The following is a 21,841-nucleotide window of genomic DNA, read 5'->3' on the forward strand; positions in this document are numbered from 1 at the left end:
GCATTAGAAATGCTGCAGCTGCTATTAAAGAAAGACATGAAACAATCAGGAGCGCAACGAATGCTCTTCATAGACGAAGCCGAAAATGTTTAGAAGTTAATGGCGATATTTTTGAACATTTACTATAATATCCAAACGTTAATTTATGGATTTTCTTATGAAATTTATAATTTTTTTAAAATTTATGTTTTAATTTTATTTACGCTATAACTTGTAAACAAACGAAAATCGGATAACAACATTTGAGTTTTTTTACATTTATTTTTCATGTACAACACGCTCCTGAAGTTTGGCACGATCTTCCCGACTCACCCTGTATATACAGGGTTATTCACGCTATACGGCTCGGAATATTGTGGCCAAAATACGAGGTTTTCTAAAAATTTTTCTTTTGGGTTATATGGGGATCTATTATGGCTACTTTTTAAAATTATTTTCATATTATACAGGATGTCCCAAAAGTGCTAAAAGTATCAAAGTTGTGTTTTTTTTAATGGAACCCCTTGTATATTGTTGCATTTTTGGATTCTCCGATCAAAATAAATGTGTGTTTTAATAAGGTTTACAATACCTAGCACTTACGGTTTTTGAAATAATTTAAATTTTGTAAAAATTTGGCCTAATTTTCATGTTTTAACCACTTAAGCAGTATTTAAGTTATGTAAGCGTAATTTACAGTGTAGTGTAATAATGGATCATACTTTATATCCCAATCATGAAAAACTTGCCAGCTTATACAGGGTGTGCAAAAATTAAAACTATTCAAATGAGGACTTTAAGTGGCTATAACTGGATTAATTTAAATGCAATGCCATATTTTTTAACTTACCAGGATATGTAGTTTTTAAATACCCATCGAATGGTACTAGGATGTTCATAGCTAAGTCTTCGCGTTTTTGCAGAATGCACTAAATAATGGCTCCTTGCGCCATTTGGCGTCTTTTAGTTCAAAGTTCCAATGTATCTAGTTGCCTATGATATTTCAAAATATCAGATAGTTAATTTAGTTTATTTTTTAGTTTAGTCTGCAAAGGTACTTTTTTTCTAGAGTGTGTAATGTACCCTCAGGCTACGCCTATGCCTATGCAATCCGTCCGATCATGTCCGTGATGACCATATGTTGGGAACCCATTTTCTTCCTGTAAGGGTTGCCCTGCATAAAGGAACTTTCACTCTTTTATCCTTATCAAGACAAAGGTCTAAATTCATCCATATTTGGTCAAAATCTTTACAGTTGCAATTCCCCGTAAATTCTCAATTTTTGCCTTTGTCTCAAGATACGGTTTAAGGATTTAAAAAGTTACCAACTGTGGATTGACCCTGTTAATGGGTACCGATCCCCTGATTGGGTATTTAAGCTACCCCGAATCCCATAAACTCTCTATTACTCTAAAAATCCTCTCTAATGTCAAGATCATTTTAGTTTTTACCGATTAATACATAAAAGGAATTGTCTACAATATGCCTCCAACAACTCCACAGGATATGAAAACACGTATAAGAGACGCGTTTGAAACTGTTACTTCGCAAATGTTGTCCAGAATTAGCGGTGGTTTTGAAAAAAGAATTTGTAAGTGTTTGGAAATGGACGGTCGACATTTCGAACATCTGTAATAAATATTTTGTTTCCGTTTTATGTTATACTTGATATGTGATTTAGAACATTGAACTAAAAGACGCCAAATGGCGCAAGGAGCCATTATTTAGTGCATTCTGCAAAAACGCGAAGACTTAGCTATGAACATCCTAGTACCATTCGATGGGTATTTAAAAACTACATATCCTGGTAAGTTAAAAAATATGGCATTGCATTTAAATTAATCCAGTTATAGCCACTTAAAGTCCTCATTTGAATAGTTTTAATTTTTGCACACCCTGTATAAGCTGGCAAGTTTTTCATGATTAGGATATAAAGTATGATCCATTATTACACTACACTGTAAATTACGCTTACATAACTTAAATACTGCTTAAGTGGTTAAAACATGAAAATTAGGCCAAATTTTTACAAAATTTAAATTATTTCAAAAACCGTAAGTGCTAGGTATTGTAAACCTTATTAAAACACACATTTATTTTGATCGGAGAATCCAAAAATGCAACAATATACAAGGGGTTCCATTAAAAAAAACACAACTTTGATACTTTTAGCACTTTTGGGACACCCTGTATAATATGAAAATAATTTTAAAAAGTAGCCATAATAGATCCCCATATAACCCAAAAGAAAAATTTTTAGAAAACCTCGTATTTTGGCCACAATATTCCGAGCCGTATAGCGTGAATAACCCTGTATAATTAACGCCTTGTATATTGTATTTTCATCATTTATGATTTATTAACTATGTAAAAATAAGAATTATGCTTAGTACTAAACAAGAATGGTAAATTTTGCCATGGCAAATTAACGATAAAACTTTCGACTAAACAAGGCAATAAAAAATAACAAGATTAGGAAATCCCCCGATACAAAAAGATTAGGTAAGCGAAAGGGGGACCGAAGAAAAAGCTGAAACTGAATGTAGGAAAAGTTCTCGTTATGAAAATTCCGCGCAATTAGCCCCACTGATGAGGTTTTGTGCTGTTGCTGTTGTTTTTTGCAAACGTAATATTCAAAAATGTAAAACGACTTCTCCGAGGATAAACGTTAAACTTTGATGGCCTGCGAATTCAATTAGCAAACTTTTTTCATTCTTACCGTTTAATAAAAAAAGATTTTTACGAGTTGCGTGCATGAAAGGAGCATTCAAATATTAGACCGCGAGGGAGACGAGTTTCGAAGGGAAACAATGCCAAGCCATTCCTTTGTTGTCGATTATTTCCACTAACAAAAGATAATTCAGTTTAGCAACTTTTTATGTAACTACAGAAATTAAATTACCAAATTTGTTTTAGAATGCATCAGCACAGGCAGCTTTACAAGCGGCACAAGTTCATGCTCTCACAACTAATTCCGTAACACCGACGGGCACCCCTACGAACCCTGTGATTAATGGGCAAGACATACAGGGTGGACCAAACACGGTACTCAGGGTTATCGTGGAACATATGATTTACCCCATTAGTTTGGATATTTTATATTTGGTAAGTTGTGATACCTCCGTTTCGGAAGTTCTACTTTAGATGTTTACCTCATGCTTTTCCCTTAGATATTCCACCGGTATGGCCGAGTTCTTAAAATAGTCACCTTCACAAAGAACAGTAAGTAATTTTTTTGCCTGAATGTAATATTATATCAACATGTATAGAATAGTTAATAAACTAAAATCCAAAACAGATTCGTTCCAAGCACTTATCCAATACCCGGACAAAGAATCTGCTCAGACGGCCAAACAGGCTCTCGATGGACAAAACGTATATAACAGTTGTTGTACCTTGCGTATCGACTACTCGAAAATGTCCTCCCTCAATGTCAAATACAACAATGACAAGTCTAGGGACTATACAAACCCCAGTCTGCCCAGTGGGGATGGCACAGACAATCAACTAGCCCTTACTGGAGGACTAGCCGGTGGCCTGGGGGCTGATATTCTGCTCTTGGCAGCTCAACCAAGGTTGGCCAGGGAACGTTTAGCAGGTATTTACCATCAATCTGAGTTTTTGGCATGACGATTGTTTAAGTATTTGGTTTAGATTCAATTTTAGCGGGAGCCCCGGGAGTTTTAAACGGCCCGTTTGTGCATGGAGTGGGTTCCCCGTTGGCACCCGGTTATGCGGGAGGAGTAGCGGCTGCTTTGCCTGGACTGGGAGGGTTCGCCACCCTCGGTCAAACAGCTACCGGTCTTCGAGGGTTGACTGCGCCAGGTTTAAATTTGGCAACAGTATTGCTCGTCAGTAATCTGAATGAGGAGGTCAGTATTCATGTTATTAAGTAGTTTTTTTATAAGGCCAATATATTTTATTACAAGCTATTGAAGAGGTACATCATAACTCATAAAACGATTAGTGAAATTTTTTCGCCAACAATGCTAGTAATGCCAAAATATGCGAATTTATGAAAATAAAATAGTGGTGATATGACACATTTAATTATTTTGATTGTTCTTCTAAAATGCACCTGTAATATGACGGATTCGGATGTTTTTGTTTCGCTTTCTTACAATTTTGATATTCGGGGACCGTTTCACTTGTTAAAACTATATCGCTAGGTATAGTCCGTTCGACGGTTTGAAATAGAGATCTGTGGCAAAAGCTCACTTTTAAAGTAGAAAACTATGGAGGAGAGATATGGGCGGCTCCTTGAAGTAAGTAATGCATCATAACCATTTCTCAAGCGAATTTTTAATGTCTTTAGCGGTATTAGAGCAATTTGGAGCACATTGCCACCTAGCGCTGTTGGATTACTGCATGATCTCGGCAGTTATTTTAGGAAACATTTTAAGTCGAAAACTCGTAAGGCTATGCAATGTCACGGCACTAGATGGACAGAAAAATCAAGGGGAATTGACTAGCATTCTCCTTAATAGGTCTGTGGTCACACAATGTCAACAGCAAACAGGTGTTTACTTGACCTTTTGATATGAACGTATTGTGGATTTTTAAAAAATAAAAATGTAATAATAAAATGTCTCTCCGATGCAACACGTTAAACAGAAATCCAAAGTTATCAGTCTCGTTTCGAAAACCGACCCTTTGAAATTAAACTGAAGTAACTTTTACCAAAAGTATTATAAGTCAATTCTCCTTGATTTTTCTATCCACTCAGCTTCGTGATTTTGCCACATAGGTGTATACATAAAGGAATTAAAAGACTACAAAATAGTGTAAAATAATATTTTAGTAAAACAGCTCAGTAATTCAAGTTTATTATTACAGTCCTCTCTCTCAGGTGTGGATTTATGTGATCTGGTATTTTCCCCTCAAATCACGGTCTAGTCGCAGGACTTCGGCCCTCCTGTTTAACTATCACTACCCCAATAGAGTTATTTACTAAGGTAGACCCCATTTAAAATTTCCATATCTCCATAATATCTATTGACGTTTTTAAAGGCCTTTGTCAAAATAACTGCCTAATAAAGGAGGAGGGCAATATATTCAATTTCCACTCTGTTTGAAAATTTAATTTCATCGGGCAATATTTAAAGGGGACAGAAAAATGGAGTCGTTTGGAATATGATCAATAATTTTGATGTTGGCGGACGATAAAACGTGCACAACTCTGGCGAAAGGTAATTGATGTGCTGGATTTAGTCAAACTTATTTGACTTTATACCATCTTAAAATTCTAAACAAAAACATCGATGTTCCCTTTTAATGAGACTAAAATGAGCCAAACAAGATCTTCCGTCGATAAAGCTGCGACACACTCTTCGACTTACACATACATTTTACTTGCGCAAACTTAATATGTAATGCAAGAGCAAACCGACCATTTTCCTAAGTCACCATTCAGTTATATATGCATAACTAACTTGCCTTGATATAGTCAGTTAGAATAAAGCTGATATAACCTACTACTCTAAGGGGCCGCTCTCAAACGTTAAGCGAAGATAAGCGACAATGTAATATCGGGTTTAGAATGATACCACATTGTCAGTACATCTTAAATCCGTAAATCTTGGGTGAAATGTCGACGTATCCACCTATATTTCAGTCCTCCTAGGGGTTAAAAATTCAAAAAGAGAGGCGCAACAAAATTGAAAAAAGTTATTGTGCTGCTCGAATGTTGTGCCTCTATGGGTTTCTTTAAATTTTTATCCCTGAGAACTATCGTGAAGAGGTCGAAAGGATATTTTACCAACTTTAAGAATATTTTATTTGTAGTAAACCTGATACATTGTCCATAGTTAAATGGACAAACACGTGTAATTTAAAACAATAACTAACAATTTTCGGTGCATTTCAGACATTTCAGAGTTAGCAATTAATCTATATTCTCTGTAAGTTCATAAGTCGAGTTTAAGTCTACACGTGGCTTAATTTGACACATCTAGATAAGCCACGCATGAGAGTTAACCCAGCTTGTGGGCTCAGGGAGAATACGGAGGTAAAACATTAACATGAAGGTTAAATGACAAATCATGAAATAGTGTTCGTCTCGTTCGCTATCGGTTGGACTAACGTTACCATGCACTCAACTTACCAACAAACTACCCAACTAACATTAAGTAAAGCGACTTGGCTCATGTTGTATACCACTTGTTGTTACACTGAAGATTTTGGCAGATAAACAATGGAATATTACGTCATCTCTGGAGTTTAAACCCGCGTAAACCGAGTTTAAAAGTAGGGTATACGATTGCGCCTTGCCCTAGTAATTTATACTGACTTCAGATTGAACATCGGTAGTTTGTTTTATCAAACCCATAAAAATCCGCATAAAAAGTCAAACAACTGCTGCCTTGCTCATCAAATGTTATTAAATACTAAAGAAAAGCAACAATTTTTTTTAATTACATACAGTAACCTGGAGTGAAGGAAAAAAATCAAGTTTCTGGATCGTTGCTCAGCACTTAGTTACGATTTTTTTCTATCTTTATCGAAACAATTTTCAAATTTCCTACTCCACTTACGTACAAGTAGAGAAAATGGATATGAAGAGTAAATTTACCAAATAGGAACTTACACACAAATCTGTTTTGGCGCAATTCGATTAGTGGAAATTGATTATTACGGGTGGATAGAGAGTGAAATTGAGCATAAATAATTACAAAATACAGCAGATAATTGAAGAAATTAAGCAAAAATTTAAATTTGATTCTGAAATTTGAAGTAAAGTCGACAAGTGGAATAAAAGAGTAAAAAATCTATCTCCCTTTATATATGTTAACTGTAAAATCACTTTCTGCAGGTGTGAAAATATGATTGCTTCATCAGTGTCCTTTCTCTAACTAAATTTAAAATCTTCCATTAAATTAATTTTTTACTTTTTTGATTGAAAATAGATATCGCAGCTTGATGCAGAACCGAGCAACTCTACATTTTCATCGCCCAACCGTCCACTTCATCTACAATATTTTTAAACTAACAGCACTGTCGGATAAACTGGAATTGTATAATTATTTTATAGCATTGCAGGATCCGTGTTTGAGAGTTAACACACTCCTTATATGAAAAACTACAAATTTAATGTATTTTTGAAGTTTGTATTTTTGTTTTGTGCAAAAAAAAGCTGATATTGCAAAAATATTTTCGACCTAATATGACTTCCGATTACACCGCAAACTGGCCCTTACTTATGTTTTTAAATGGAACTTCTCAGTTTTTTTAGTAAAAATGAATTTTTGTCGTGAGTAAACATAAATTTCGTAATATAGCATAGTACCGATTCTCAACTCTTTTTTATTTATTTCGATTTTCACGACTTTTTCGACATATGTAGAGCTTTACTAAAACTCTATTACTTAGAAACTTTTTGACATAAATGAAAAAAGTAAATTTTAAAATACTGGACAATTAACGAATTTTTATAGACAATTAAAGAATTAAAAAAAATATTTTTTTAAGTTTTGAAAAAATTTGTTAAAATTTAAAATGTTTAAATTCAAAAGAGTCATTTTTTTCTGAATAGCACCCTACAATTATTTTTTCACCATTTGATTGCTAGGAAAAATATAAACAAATACAATATACACCATAAATATCCACAATTAATACTTTTAAATTTCAAAATTCTAATTTTCAATCATTTTTTTTAAAGAATTTTTTCAAATATTTTCTTAAATTCTATAATTGTCTATAAAAATGTGTTAATTTACCAATAATTTAAAACGTTTCTCATTAATTTGGTTCAAATAGGTTTGTAAATATATAATTGAATTTTAGTAAAGCTCTACAAGTGTCGAAAAAGTTGTATAAATCAAAAAAACACCAAAAACAATTAAGAATCTGTACTACGTTGTGCTATGAAACTTATGTTTATTTTCAACAAAAAATTCATTTTCACAAAAAAAAGCGGCTATGTTGCATTTAAAATCATGAAATAAGAGTCAGTTTATTGTATAAACGGAAGTCATATCAAGATAAAAATATTTTTAGAATGTCAGGATTTTACACAAAACAAAAATATAAATTTCAAAACGACATTAAACTTGCATATTATCATATACGGACGATGTCAGCTCCCAAAGGCAGTCCCTGTATTACCAATTTTGTCGTAGTCTTATGGACGTTTTAGGTTTTCACCTCTGTTAACCTAATTGAATTGATGATGAACGAAACGTAGTGAGCCTATAATATTGTGTTTTAATCCCAACTTAGAACGTTTTATATCCTCTAGATTGCACTGGTTAAAATAGACTGAATCTATAAAAGGCATGGAAAATAATACGCATCAATCTACTTCTAAATCATCAATTTTTAGTTCAATGAGCTTTCGTCAATGCCGTTTCGCAGAATACTGACAAAATTTTAGAACACCTATGGGTGGATTTATTCCAATTTTTTTCTAATTATATACATTCCTTTTTCGCCTACTATTGTACGTGTAGTCCTGGACAGGTTTATATGTGATGCATCGTGAATATTTTTCTGTAACTATCCGATTTTAACTACTCTTGTTGAGTTGATAAAACCCTACCAATTTACTAAAACAATAACCGGAATGTAAATTCGATTGTATTATAGATTTCAACACCTCATCGGACTCTAATTAGTAAAAGGTGTAAATAGTATTGAATCATTTGTTCATCGCCACTAGGATTAACAGTAAATATATTTAATCACTCTTACAAACTGTTTATTTTTCTTTTGCTCCAAAAGCTGTTTGCAATTAAGCTTTGTTTTGGCTTCGGAAGCGGCTTATTTTAAACTGCTTTACCAGATTAATAGCCGGTGTTTATATGGGTTCGCTTAAGTAGAGTTACCTGTGTTGGTACAGAAAACATTCGTCCGAAAAAGACGAAGCTTTTTGCAAACTATAACATAACGTATTTACCTGAAATCAAATTAGAAACGATTGTGAGGATCCTAATATGCTGTTTTTCTTTTTTACATTTGCTGCCCCTCCGGTGGCAAAATATACCGCCTACCTCTCTGTGCCACGTCACATCCTCCTGTCATCTTTCTCTATCGTAGATGGTCACGCCTGACGCTCTCTTTACACTATTTGGTATGTTTTCATACTTAATTATATCGTTATTCATTTTATTAGACAACAATATTATTTTAACAGTAAAAGAATTATATTCTGATATAGATAAAACTTGTCATTCATGCATTTGGGTTTGTTAAAATAATATTGTTAGCGCAAGGTCTAATTTGCTACTAAACATTGATAAGGTCACCTAAACTAAAATCATCCTAAGAAAAAAATCTCGCCTAAACTAAAATCATCTTCAGCAATACAAGTAATAGCAAATTTCACCTTATCATTTTTGTACTCCTTCCATTTTATCCGTATTTATTTTATTTCGTGCCGTTTTTACTTTTCCTTTATTTAATTAAAAAGCTTCCTGCTTAGATTCATCGTTGTTCGTTTAGTTTCTATTTTCTTCGTAATTTACATTTATTTACTTACGGTAGTATTTTTATTAATTTATGTTTGTTTTGCATGACACTATTTTATACCTTTATATTTGTTTTAATAATGTATACTTATAGTTTCATTTTAGTGTGTGGCTCTCATTTTCTTATCTGTTTTCCGATTTGCAATTGACACACTATTTATTATTTATTATATGATTAATTTGGTTAGTAGATTTTTTTCTATATGATTAAACACAGCTCATTATTTGAAAAATCACATTGAGAAAACACTCTGTGCCACGATCTAACTCCGCACACATTTTAGGCGTTTATGGGGACGTGCAGCGGGTGAAAATCCTGTACAACAAAAAAGACTCTGCTTTAGTACAAATGGCCGAACCCCACCAGGCGCACCTGGGTAAGACTATCATTATTTTCTAAAGACGTTTTCGTAACAATGAATATAACGATCTATCGGAAATTTTAGCCATTACACACATGGACAAACTGAAAGTCTTCGGAAAGAATATTCGGGTGATGTTGAGCAAGCATCAATCAGTGCAGATGCCTAAAGAGGGACAACCGGATGCCGGTCTAACGAAAGATTACAGCCAAAGTCCATTGCACAGGTCTGTGTTCAGTAACAACGGAAAAGTTCATATTCTTAACAAATTGTTTTTTTTTTTCAGATTTAAGAAGCCCGGGTCGAAGAATTATCAAAACATTTACCCTCCCTCCGCCACTTTGCATTTAAGCAACATTCCGGCGACGATCAACGAGGAAGATATTAAAAAAGCATTTACAGATAACGGGTTCACTGTCAAGGCTTTTAAGTTCTTCCCGTAAGTTCAACGTGTGATCATTTTTGCCTAATTATGACACGTCATTAAAAAGGCACCTTTGTTCTATATTCAGTTGTATAAAACTCCGATATGGTGTCCCTATCAAAATCGAATTGATAATTTTCGTGATACAGTAATCATTTTCCAAATCGACATGTTGTCTCGTGATTCGAGAAACCGCAGCAAATCAATCTATGTTCGAAATGGATTTTTAATTAAAACTAAAATGCGTAACTTTTTGGTAATTGAACTGCCCTTGTAACTATCAAATTTTTGGGGAATGCCAATTGTGGTTATTGAATTTTCAGGACTCTGTACACGTTACGAATCGCTCCGTAGAATTAAACATGGCATTATCAATTTTAAGGCTGTTTCACGCGGCCCAAACCCGACGTTTGTCGGTGGTCATTACTAACTTGAGCCTTGGGTGGTCGAGAGATGTTTATTTTCGTTCAGGGCAAAGGATTAGTAACAGTAAAAATTGATGTACGTCAATGACTTACAGAGGTCTGTACAAGGTGGCTGATTTAAAATAGTTCACTTGAAATATCTTGAATAGATTTTTTTTTCTTTGGAAAACACCGAGACACTTCAATTTTAATTTTAAAGGGGATATTTTTAGATCATAAATTGGAAGGTGTAGAGTTATCCCCCTAAACCTTCCGGTAACCCCCGGAATTTTAAATAGCATGAAGGGTCAAGTGGCACAGCAAATCAAAGGTATTTCAATTCTCTTTAGAAGTTTGCTGAATTTTTTTTGCTCCGCATTTAAATATTATTTTAAAAAACCGTTTTAAAATATCGGTGAAATCAATTAAAAAAAAATCACCTACATTTAATAATAATAAACTCACTAATACTACAAAAAATTATGTATATCATCGAATTCTTAAGATAAGGTGATGGGTTTTTGTTCCGATTTTACAGTGATCAGATTTGTACCGCAAAATTTGTCGATTAATCCAACGATTCAAGTATCATGATTTACACCACTGCAGAAAGAATTGAAATTGTCACCATCTATTTCAAAAACAATGAAATAACCCGAGAAACTGCAAGAATTTTTTAATGGAAGGCACCCCAGTAAGAATTTGGGCCATCCCTACGTGACGAATTTAATATATAAATTTATTGAGACTGGATCCGTTGCTAACAAAAAACATAAAAGGCGAGACACCGTTACCAACGAGAGTGCATAGATTGCAATTTTGGAAAATGTCGAACTGGATCAGATGCATAAAGAAAAGTTTATTTCAAGCACCCGAGAATTAGAAACGTCAGCTATTGCTCGTAGTAGTATTCAGAAGATTTTTAAAAAACATCATTTCCATCCCTATGAGATGCATGTCATTCATAACCTCAATGAAGATGATCCAGATCGCCGCGTGCAATTTTGTGACGCAATGAGTAAAAGCATTTTGATCAATCTCAATTTTTTAATTCTGTGTGCAGTTCCTGTACGTAACCTTTTGGATCAACATTTTCCCGAAGACTGGATTAGTAGAAGAGGTTTCATTCAATAGCCCCCAAGATCGCCTCATTTAACACTATTAGACTTGTTCTTATGAGGTCATTTGAAAATTGTTGTTTATAAAACGAAACCTACCTCTTTAGAAGATTTTCGCCACCGAATAATGATAGCATGTGGTGAAATAACTCCCGAAATGCTATAAAATGTTCAGGAAAAAGGTTAAACAAATACTTTATTTTTATATTGAAGTAAATAGATCGCAATTTGAACACTTAATTAAATAAAACATTATTTAAAAATTTATTTTATTCAATTTATTTCACCGATGTTTTAAAACGGTTTTTTACAATATTTAAAGGGGGAGTGAAAAAATGTCAGCATACTTGTAAAGAGAATTGAAATACCTTTGATTTGATGTGGTACTTAGGTCCCCGTGCCATTTATGGTTCTTGAAGTGGTTGCCACCCCATTTAGGAGGATGACTCTACACCTACGAATTTAGGATCTAAAAATGTCCCCCTTAAAAGTAAAATTGTCATGTCTCGAGGTTTTTTGGCAAAAAATCTCGATCGAAATATTTCAGATAGACTGTTTTAAATGAACCACCCTGTATGTAAGTAGCAAACAGTTGTCGTCATTTTACCAAAATCGGTTCTATTTTGCAAATGGAAGGGCGCCACGAATTAGTACTCTTATGTCATCGTTTTTTGTAGTCAGAAATGGGTAGCGCGCAAGCGTAATCGGCACGTACATAAAACGTAAGATGTCATAGTGAGTCACTTCTTTCAATTTCGCTACCACGGATTCTGGATCTTGGGGTGGGTCTAAAATGCGTAGTTTCCTCATAATATGTAATTCTAAAATTTTGGAAAAACGAGCTTCAGTCCAGCAGTTAGGCACAAATTAAAGACGAACATCTTCAGAATCCTCAGGAGACTTTTTCAAAATTAACCGGTCGTTAGGCAAGAAATGTTCTCTCCGAGAAGGAACCGACATACAACTAAATAGTTTTATGTTCTTCTTTATTACAGAAAAGACAAAAAGATGGCCTTGATCCAACTGCCGACCGTTGAAGAAGCAGTGGTAGCCCTAATTAAGATGCACAACTTCCAATTGTCGGAGTCGAATCATCTACGGGTGTCGTTCTCGAAATCCAGTATATAATAAGGCCTATGAAAAGCCTTATTTCGGACAGTATTCATTCCATTAGCCCAGTCCGCCAGGTAGCTAATTGACGTATAACGTTACTACAAAGCGCCCTTATTTATTATAAAATATTTTAATACAAAATGGCATACTTTTGTTACTTTTATAGACTGTTTCCGGCAGGTTAAGCTTTTTCTGTGTTTCACTTTGCATCTCGAAGAGCGTCGGGTGATTTCTTTGTTTAATGACTCGTCAGCATAACATTAAGTCCACTTCTGACGGTCCCAATATGTGGACCGACAGAAGCATACTTTAAAAGATATTTTGAGTTACACCTAGGATAGTTGCAATGATTGGTTCTAAGTAGATTTACGCAAGTTATTTATCTTACAATTATTATAGCTTTACGTAATAGTATTTAATATATTTTCTTATTGTTTTACTACAATTGTTAAGTAATCGTATTATCCGTACGTATTATTTTTCTACACTTTTGTGCTTGATCAAGATGTCTTTTCGCGTCCCAGTATTACCCGTGCTTTAATGTTCCACTTGCAGACGTTTGACGGGCGACTTTGATTTGTTTGATGATGGATGGGAACGATCGCCGCGATGTTAACTTTTTTGTATCTAATTATAGAGATGTTTAACGCATGTTATTCTAGGAAGGCCTGACAGCTACTAGGTTGTTTAATGTGCAATATGGTTAAAATCTTAAGATATTTTAAATTAATCATTATATTTATAGTTGAAAGTCGCATTGTGACTCCCGAAAGACGCTTTGAAAATTGATTATTTTTTTCGGGCAGAATCACATATGTTGCAGCATTAAATTATGTTTCAAGCGAGTTTTGTGGAGTCATAGTTTCTAATGTGGCAGCGTTTTGTATAGATTTTATTTGTCCGTGCCCGGGATTACTAAGAAAAAAAGTAAGGGACATTTTGAAGCCTAATAAAACTTGTACAGTGTAACCCATTTTCGTGCTCATACTAAAAATAACGTTTCATTTACATGGGACGGCAACTTGGAGATGTAGAGAAACAATTTAAATGGAAGTTCAAAACAACAGTAACTGTAATGTGAGCATAAAAGCGGGACACGTAGTTTGAGAAACTTAAATACTTTCAGTTATGCAATTCAAAATACAGCTAAAGGCCTAACTCCATAAAGCTCGTTGTGAATGGAACAAAAAAACTATGTATTGGGTCAGTATTTCGCCTAAATTAATTAAAAAAATGACTCTAAATTTACTATTAAAATTAGGTTTTTGAAACAACTATCCATAAAGACCTAAAGTTAGTATTATAATGTGGCTAGTAAGTACTGTTATTAAATGTCGCAGAGTTTTTTAGTCTATTTGGTAGTTTAGCCAGTGAATTTAGTTTAGGATGATCACAGGGTGTAGCCGTACCCTAAAGGTATGAATTATTTGTCCGAGAGGACAAAATCATACTTTCGCGATACAGGCAATCGTGTTTTTAAACTACTCTCTGAAACAAAGCTGAATCTCAATTTCCCTATGTTTTTCTACTTAGTCCCAACTTCCTTTTTTCGAACATGCTTGCCTGAATCTAGAACCTAGCTTACGCTAATTTCTCTCTATGTATCTAATAATATAATCATAACACTCTATACACTTCACTTTGACAATCATGAATTTGTAAATTAAAACTGTAAAAATGAAAGCGTGATCGAAGTTTCGCCTGTACAAATAAACGGTGGAGGTCAACCCGTAACACTGAAACAGTCAAATTATCAAAGACTTTCAATTTTCAGATTTAATTCTCTTCTCTAATTCCTTCTCTATCGATCAACACTTAGAGTTTCACCTCCAGTTTTTTGTATAATCAAAATTTTATATTGTCGAATGACATATCACGCAAGCAAGCATTTGCCAAATTCGAAGTCAATATCTACAATATAATAACTGTGTGACTGTATGTTCTTGTTGAAAGATATATTTTTTTAACGTTTGCAACCTTCTTGAGTGCGCACAAAAATTTTTCTCCGTAGAATAATGTACCTAGTTTCATTTTTATGTTTTTCCTCTTTTTTTCTTAGTTGCTTTACTCCGGGTTGTATTAGATACGACTAGATGCTTCTCAGGTTAATTAAATACTTAGTTCTATATTTATGCTTATGACCTTAGTATTACTGCATTTAACTTCCTTAGTTTACGTTATTTCATTTATATTTTCTCGATTAAATTATATTTTTCAAATATTTGCTTTGTTTTTGTTTGCATTGGTTATTCATTGTATCTCGTCTGCGTTTGGTTGGTTCTTCTGAAAATAGATATTTTGTTGAGCCATATCTAGGTTTTAAGGTGGTAAGTACGAGAGAGTATGGTAGTAAAAGCAAACTAGAGGTAGAGTAAAGTTTTTATTAAACTCAGATTCTATACTACATGTTCACCTATAGGTGGTTTACTACAGTAGTAAATTTGCAAGACTACATTTTTGTTTAAGGAAAGTTTTCCATAAATATTTGCAGGTCTAACTTGCCTATTTTAGCGGAATTGCATATCATTTAACGCCTGGTACGGATATGCGAATAAAATTCTTCCAATTTATTGCTAATGAAATTGATTTAAAAAACATTGTTTTGCGTTTTGGTTCTCAATTGAGCTCTCAATTTCTATCTGAGGTGGCGCATTGGCCTATTATGACGGATATAATTGCAAAAAAATGCAGATTCCACTGCATTAAATTACTTAAGAGATATAGCGGTTTACAGAGGACGAGCATCAAACAGCTAAAATTCATCAAAGAAGGTTCAAATTCTTGTAAAAATTTAGAATGCTGTAAAACAAGCGGTAAATGTATACTGGTTAAATAATCTAGGAAACAAGGATAATTGTCGATAAATTCTCATATATGATACATTTGTGATAATTAAAAAAACTCGGTCTCGGTCGGTTATTAGTCGATTGTGAATACGACAAAAAGAAACTGGAGATGTGGCAGAAGGACACGATGGCTGTGCACATATTACAACAGTAGCTCAAGCTCATTGTTTGGTTCTTCAAGATAGGCGTATTATAATTGCTACAGCTAGGGGTCTGACTGGAAACCTACCTGAGATACATAGTATATTGATATTGAATTAAACTACATGAATATGTTTTACATATTCATCATGAATCGTTCCTACACTGCGACAAAGAAATCTTTGGCTCGGAAGGAGGAACGCCATCATTGGGGTCTAGAAGAATGGGCCAATGTGTTATTCGCAGATGAGTCTTGGTTTGGATTCCAATCTGATGTCCAAAGGCAAAAAATGAACAGAGCGGTTAAAAAAAATCTTGTGTGAATTTATTATGAATTAATGTCAATATATAAAGATGATAGTCAAAAGTATGCTTGTTCCTTAGATTCTTCTGAGCAGTATATATTTAGCCAAAGTCACCAATCTGTTTATTGAAATGAACCAATTCCGGATATAAGTTTAGAGGCACTTTTTTCCTTATTTTGACCTAAAGGATATTTTCCTTAAAGTTACCACGAACATTTAAGCAACATCCTAGATACATATTTGAAACAACCGAGAAGAGAATTACATTACTATAATAATACTAAACGGATGTCTGAATGCAGCGCAAGATTACAATGCTCTTTGGACCCAATCACTACTGAAGCGGGTCCAGTTTTATATCATTTTCAATAGTACGTTTTTTTTATTTTTATACACAGGGCCATAAAATAATAACCAGAATCTGAATAAATTATCTTACCTACCAAACATGATCTGTTCATGTGTAAGTTTGCCTCTATTACTATACTGTGACAATTACAACAAAAAACAACGTTCGTCAATAAAGATAACTTAACTTGCCAAAGGACAAGTCAAAACCGAATTTGAAATGTATATTTTTGATAAATAAAATATATACATTAAATACCTGATTAAAAGCCTACACTTGAAGGTCATTTTTGCGCTACATCTATTCTACTTTCTTAACGCTTCCTTCAATCTCCGAAAGGCTAAGAAATGCGTTTTGCAATTTGGAAGTTAATAAAATCAATATTGTTTATTATTTGTTGATATGAACGTTTTGTTAGGCTGTACAGGGTAAAATTGACAAATGTAAATATGACTTTAAACATAACTTATACGCAATATGAAGCTTTGTCAGTTACACTGCTAATTTTTATACTTGCTCATTCCAAGGCATAGTAATCATTGAGCATTACATCCTAGATAATTACTTTATTAAATTGTAAATACTTATTAACTACTACTAACAAATAGTTCGTCACCGCTAAATCAAATTTCACTATTGATGAGGACATCTAATCGTTAAAAGATGAAAGCATATCGTTATTCTATTAAGGAAATAACTAAAGAAATACAATATTTAACGATTCAAGAAATAAAATTCTTTCCACTGAAGCTTCAATTTGGAACGATTTGTAGATCTAATTGTACAAGTCGAATAAAAGGCCATAATACCACAAACCTGCTGCACTATATTACAAAATTGCACCAAAGAAAACCAAATATCGTCATTCTAATTGTGATTGATCTTTTTAACCAAACTAAAACCAGTTGTTGTTGTTTAAACCATATATTTTATTAAAAAAAGTTAAGCTCAAAGAAACTGTAACACCAAATTGCAAAAGGCACTCCAGCACCTTAAAAAAAAACCTCCTCTAAACTCTATTTTCAGAAGTATCAAAGATTTGTGATTGGTGAGTATAAAGCGTGAACTGGCACACGCGTATGTTGTAAAAAGATAACGGCCATCGTGCCTGACCGTGGGATCAACATAAAACAAATCACTTTGTGTAAAAGTATCTATTTAAACAAATTGTAACATCCATAAGACGGACTTTTTCGTCCGGAAACAATCATGCGTATATCTATCTATATTCCCAATGTACTCTAAACTAATTGATAGTAATACCTTAGGTAATCTTTAGAATTAATAATTGTAGGGAAACGTTAGCTTAATCTATGGGCACAATTTAAATTAACCGACAGAATTTTATAAATTTTAACTTTTTTGCACCGATAATGCTTATTTTGCAGGCCGATATAGCTCAGTACGAGCTCACAATGCATTATTGTAGCAATTACTCTATAGAAATTTAAAGAGGAACAATTCTTAGTAGTCGGAATGGTCTAATTTGCATCTTCTCAAAAGCCGACTTTTTTTATACGACCTAGTTCAATATATTTATTTTTATGAAACAAAGTCCGTGTGTGGCAAGTGTAGTTGCATGGGCATGATCAGTAGTGAAGACGCATATTATAATATATTGTTGTTATTATTATTACCTGCATAAAATTAATTTCAATCATTACAAAGTCCAAAAAATGCATAAAAGAACTTTACTGACGCCTGTTTTGAGCCTTGTTGATACTATCAGGGGCTCGATTTTGTAATCTGGAAAGTAAAACATTCCCCAAGGGACTGAAGTCAAAGTAAGCAAAATTGCGTTCAAAACTCACCTTATATTGAACTCATTCTAAATCGGGCCTCTGCGATGTTTTGACTTATACATGGGAAGATATCAGAAGCAATTTTAAAACCCGTCTGAAATCTTTGTTAACTAGTTTTCCTTCTAACACTTACAAGTCATTGCACACGTACATAAAACAGTTTTGTCCCAACAAAGGGTTGTGTTTTTAAAGATTGTATACTCACAATTTTTGCTAAAATAGCTCGTAGACAACACGTGACGATCTATCGTAATGATAATAATATAAATAATAATAATTTTCAGTGGTAAAAAGTTCTTGTAAAATAGTTTAATACCTAAACACGAATATCAGTCATTGTGACTATACCAAAAAACCACAACAAATCAACGTTGTTCATTTGAAAACGAATGTTTGCTCTCATTTTTGCAAATTTCTGAGAAACTAAATTGGCTTTTCGATTCAATCGTTGTCAGTCAATCTCGGGTGCCAAGATCAGTATTAGTCAGAACGGCCAGTTCAGTTGGTATAATTTAACTGTATCTTAGAACAATCGCTAATTTGTATGAGTAAGATAAAATGATATATTTATTTAGTTGAAGATTGACTATTATCATGTAATCGAATACATATTATTATATCTATATCAACAACTATATATTGATTCTGAAAGTTTTAGAGTTATTCTTGGTCATTTTACAATAAAAAAGGTTGAAATATTTTAAAATCTTTTATTGAATTTTTATTACAGGAGCCATACTGCATTAAGTAATAACAAAACATGGTTACTGGTTTCCTTACAAAAATCTAACATAGGTAACATGATAAATATGGTTCGTTTTTAACATCATAGAAATAAATAATTTAATAATTCATGGAGACCAGACATCAATATTGAAGAGACTACTTCATATTCGGAATAATTCACTCTTTACTGTAGAACCATCTCCACCAAGCGACTTTCATTCGATCCCAAATATTTTCGGCACTAAAATCAAACAACTTTATTAAGCATTTGAAAAACAGAAAATTTTACTAATTTTTTATATATATATTCAATATTTTATGGAAATTAACTATCCAAAAATCAGTTTTTGGAAATGGATACAATTTTCAAGAAAATCTTAATGCTTAGGAAATATTCAGAGTTATTAGAAACTTTTTAGGCTAAATACATTAAATTCCTTGTAACTTTACAAAGAAAATATTTGTCATGGAAAGAGACTGTACAAAACCGCGAACAATAAACATGTCTACTGTTTTTTACGATCTAGCGTCTATGTAAAGCTTTTCCAATGAGCCTTGATGAAAATAGAAATAAGGTTAGTATGTTCTCTATGTTTTTGTAAAAGAAATTCCTTATTCCATGCACGTACTCAAATACAACTGAATCGATTTTCTTGATAACTATCCCACGTATTTTGAATGAGAAGAAAACGCCAAATTTGAACTTAATTTGTACTCGGACTTAGGCGTCGTTAGTGAATTCGGCACTTACAGTTAAAATAAAAGTAATTTTACCTGTCCAAGGCTGGTCTCACATCCAACAGAGCAAATTGATACTTGTTATTCACCTTTCCTCCGTCATAATAGTCAATAATATACCTCACATCCTTCCCACATCTGTCAACAATCCAGTCATGCCTGTCAAAAGGTAATTCATAACCCATCAATTGTCTGATTCGAGCTCTTGGACTGTAGTCTGTAGCTTTCCCACCAAAGCTTTTCAATCTAAAAAAATGATTGATTCAACATTAAAAAATTTAAATTTTGTAAAAATAAAGTATATAAAATATCACCTTGGATTCATACACTCATGTGCGTGCAAAGCCTCCCATTTGAGAACTTCCTGCCATGCCTGCTCATTATTTGCATTGTGAATTTTGATTATGTCATCCATGTCTTTCTGTTTAATGTCCTCATCCTTCCACCTCCAGCCCTTTCTTAGCATGGCATTCCAGAACATCTACGATTTTTAAATGAACAAAATATGATGATATTAAATTTAATTTTAGTAATTTTACCTGTGCACTGGGATAAACCCAAAAGGGATTCTCACCATCTTTAACAATAGCTTTTGGTATGGTTGAGGTTTGTCTTTCCTTTGAGAGAGGGAATGGTTGTCCTGGTGATGGGTTTTGATTGGCTGGGCCCATCTACAATGGAAAATAGATATTCCACATCCCAAGATGAATGTGTGGTGAAATATGTCCTCTCTGCGCTATATATAGTTTGGTTATTGAGGTATTGAAAAGACAATAAAAACTTGCAACAAATTCTAGTATAAGTTTACCCTATTTCTATTAATTCTAAAGTCCAATGCATATTTTCTACCAAAACATTGTGTAGGGAGGTTATCCAACGTCTATAATTTGTTCAAAGTAGAATTTTGCAGAAACAGCTACTCTTGACTTGTTTTGTTTTGGTATGTATGAGCGTTTTTTATTATGATGAAGATGAAAGAGGTAAAAATTATGAAATAGGGAATTGCAAGCAGATCTACTTTGTGGTTATTTCGTGACATGTACCATGTTCAGTGGGTTAACATCATCCTGGTTTGCACCTGCAACTGGACATTCAGAGGCGACAGGCTGTTGCTTTTTGTGCATGGGGCACTCTTCTGGGATTTTCCCAGAGTAGTTTGCAAAGTGGTGATGTTTATGATGGGAAACTGGCATAGATTTCTCTTTGACGATAGGGTCATTTGGATGGACAATTTGAGCAGCAGCTAGTTCAGCTGCAGACACTGTATTTCCCATTATTAGTGGGTAAACTGAAATCGATATAGACACACATAAAACATTGCAGAAAAGTGGGAAAGTAAAGGGCTGAATTTGAAGTTACATAATAATATATGAACAGAATCCTCACCTTGGTGAAAAGTGCTATTTGGAGATAATCTGACTACTCAGCTCTATAGTTGTAGAAAGTTTCACTCACTATGAATTGAGTTTTTACACAAAAATAGGTTGAAGGTTCCACATTTTCTCAAAATCTGAAAGTTTGTTGCGATGCATTTACATCGTAAAGGGTACAATAAATGTGAGGTTAAACCACCGGCAAATGTCAAATACAAAATATTTCTAACATCAATTTATTTTTCGGACTTGAAGTCAAATGTGGTACTGTGATTCTGGTAGTGGTACCATAGGTCCTATCGTTAGAGGAATTAAAAAATATCGATTAATCAAAATTTATTATTAGTAATAAATATATCTACAATTAATATTAATCTCCTGACAGATTGGCGGAGGAGCAAATCGAGTAACTAAAATAAGTTAGGAAATCATGTTATTTTTCTCACATTATGGCGAAGGTAATTTTCCTGACCTTACTCAGAAACTTAACTGGGCCAAAAATGATTACCTATTTTTTCGATTCAGGGCAATTTGAAATAAACATTTCGTTAAACTACACCATTCTACTCCTAGCACAAATAACCCCTTAAAATCCCAGTATTGACCACTCTAGCGTTTTTATCGGTCCATAAAGACAGGCAGGAATTTATATTTATGTATATCCTCTGACTACTTAGGTAGAAACAAGGAGTCT

The 21,841-nt window shown here is 33.6% G+C and overlaps 2 protein-coding genes across 8 annotated transcripts in view; one reads left to right on the plus strand and one right to left on the minus strand.

Annotated features, from left to right (window-relative positions):
* The window catches only part of heph (polypyrimidine tract-binding protein 1 heph), a 311,014-nt gene extending 295,926 nt beyond the window's left edge, over nt 1-15,088 (plus strand). For 6 of the 7 annotated variants that reach the window (XM_066289861.1, XM_066289863.1, XM_066289867.1 and 3 more), the window contains 9 exons: nt 2,896-3,084; nt 3,150-3,201; nt 3,278-3,577; nt 3,622-3,851; nt 9,016-9,049; nt 9,731-9,823; nt 9,893-10,034; nt 10,095-10,247; nt 12,750-15,088. In XM_066289861.1, the coding sequence (XP_066145958.1) occupies nt 2,896-3,084; nt 3,150-3,201; nt 3,278-3,577; nt 3,622-3,851; nt 9,016-9,049; nt 9,731-9,823; nt 9,893-10,034; nt 10,095-10,247; nt 12,750-12,882 (1,326 nt within the window). In that variant the 3' untranslated portion in view covers nt 12,883-15,088. The remainder of the gene's footprint in view (nt 1-2,895; nt 3,085-3,149; nt 3,202-3,277; nt 3,578-3,621; nt 3,852-9,015; nt 9,050-9,730; nt 9,824-9,892; nt 10,035-10,094; nt 10,248-12,749) is intronic. The other variant, XM_066289862.1, reaches the window with a different exon arrangement.
* A 3,918-nt stretch (nt 15,089-19,006) lies between these two features.
* Nucleotides 19,007-21,345, minus strand: Cchl (Cytochrome c heme lyase). Its single transcript, XM_066289873.1, has 6 exons — nt 21,161-21,345; nt 20,818-21,062; nt 20,314-20,445; nt 20,089-20,255; nt 19,811-20,020; nt 19,007-19,277 (listed from the first exon to the last, which is right to left on the minus strand). The coding sequence occupies exons 2-6, from the start codon at nt 21,046-21,048 to the stop codon at nt 19,214-19,216; spliced, it is 804 nt and encodes a 267-aa protein (XP_066145970.1). The 5' UTR covers nt 21,049-21,062; nt 21,161-21,345; the 3' UTR covers nt 19,007-19,213.
* Nucleotides 21,346-21,841: the final 496 nt, after the last annotated feature.

Source organism: Euwallacea fornicatus, chromosome 14 (genome assembly GCF_040115645.1).
Source record: "Euwallacea fornicatus isolate EFF26 chromosome 14, ASM4011564v1, whole genome shotgun sequence".
NCBI lineage: Eukaryota > Metazoa > Arthropoda > Insecta > Coleoptera > Curculionidae > Euwallacea > Euwallacea fornicatus.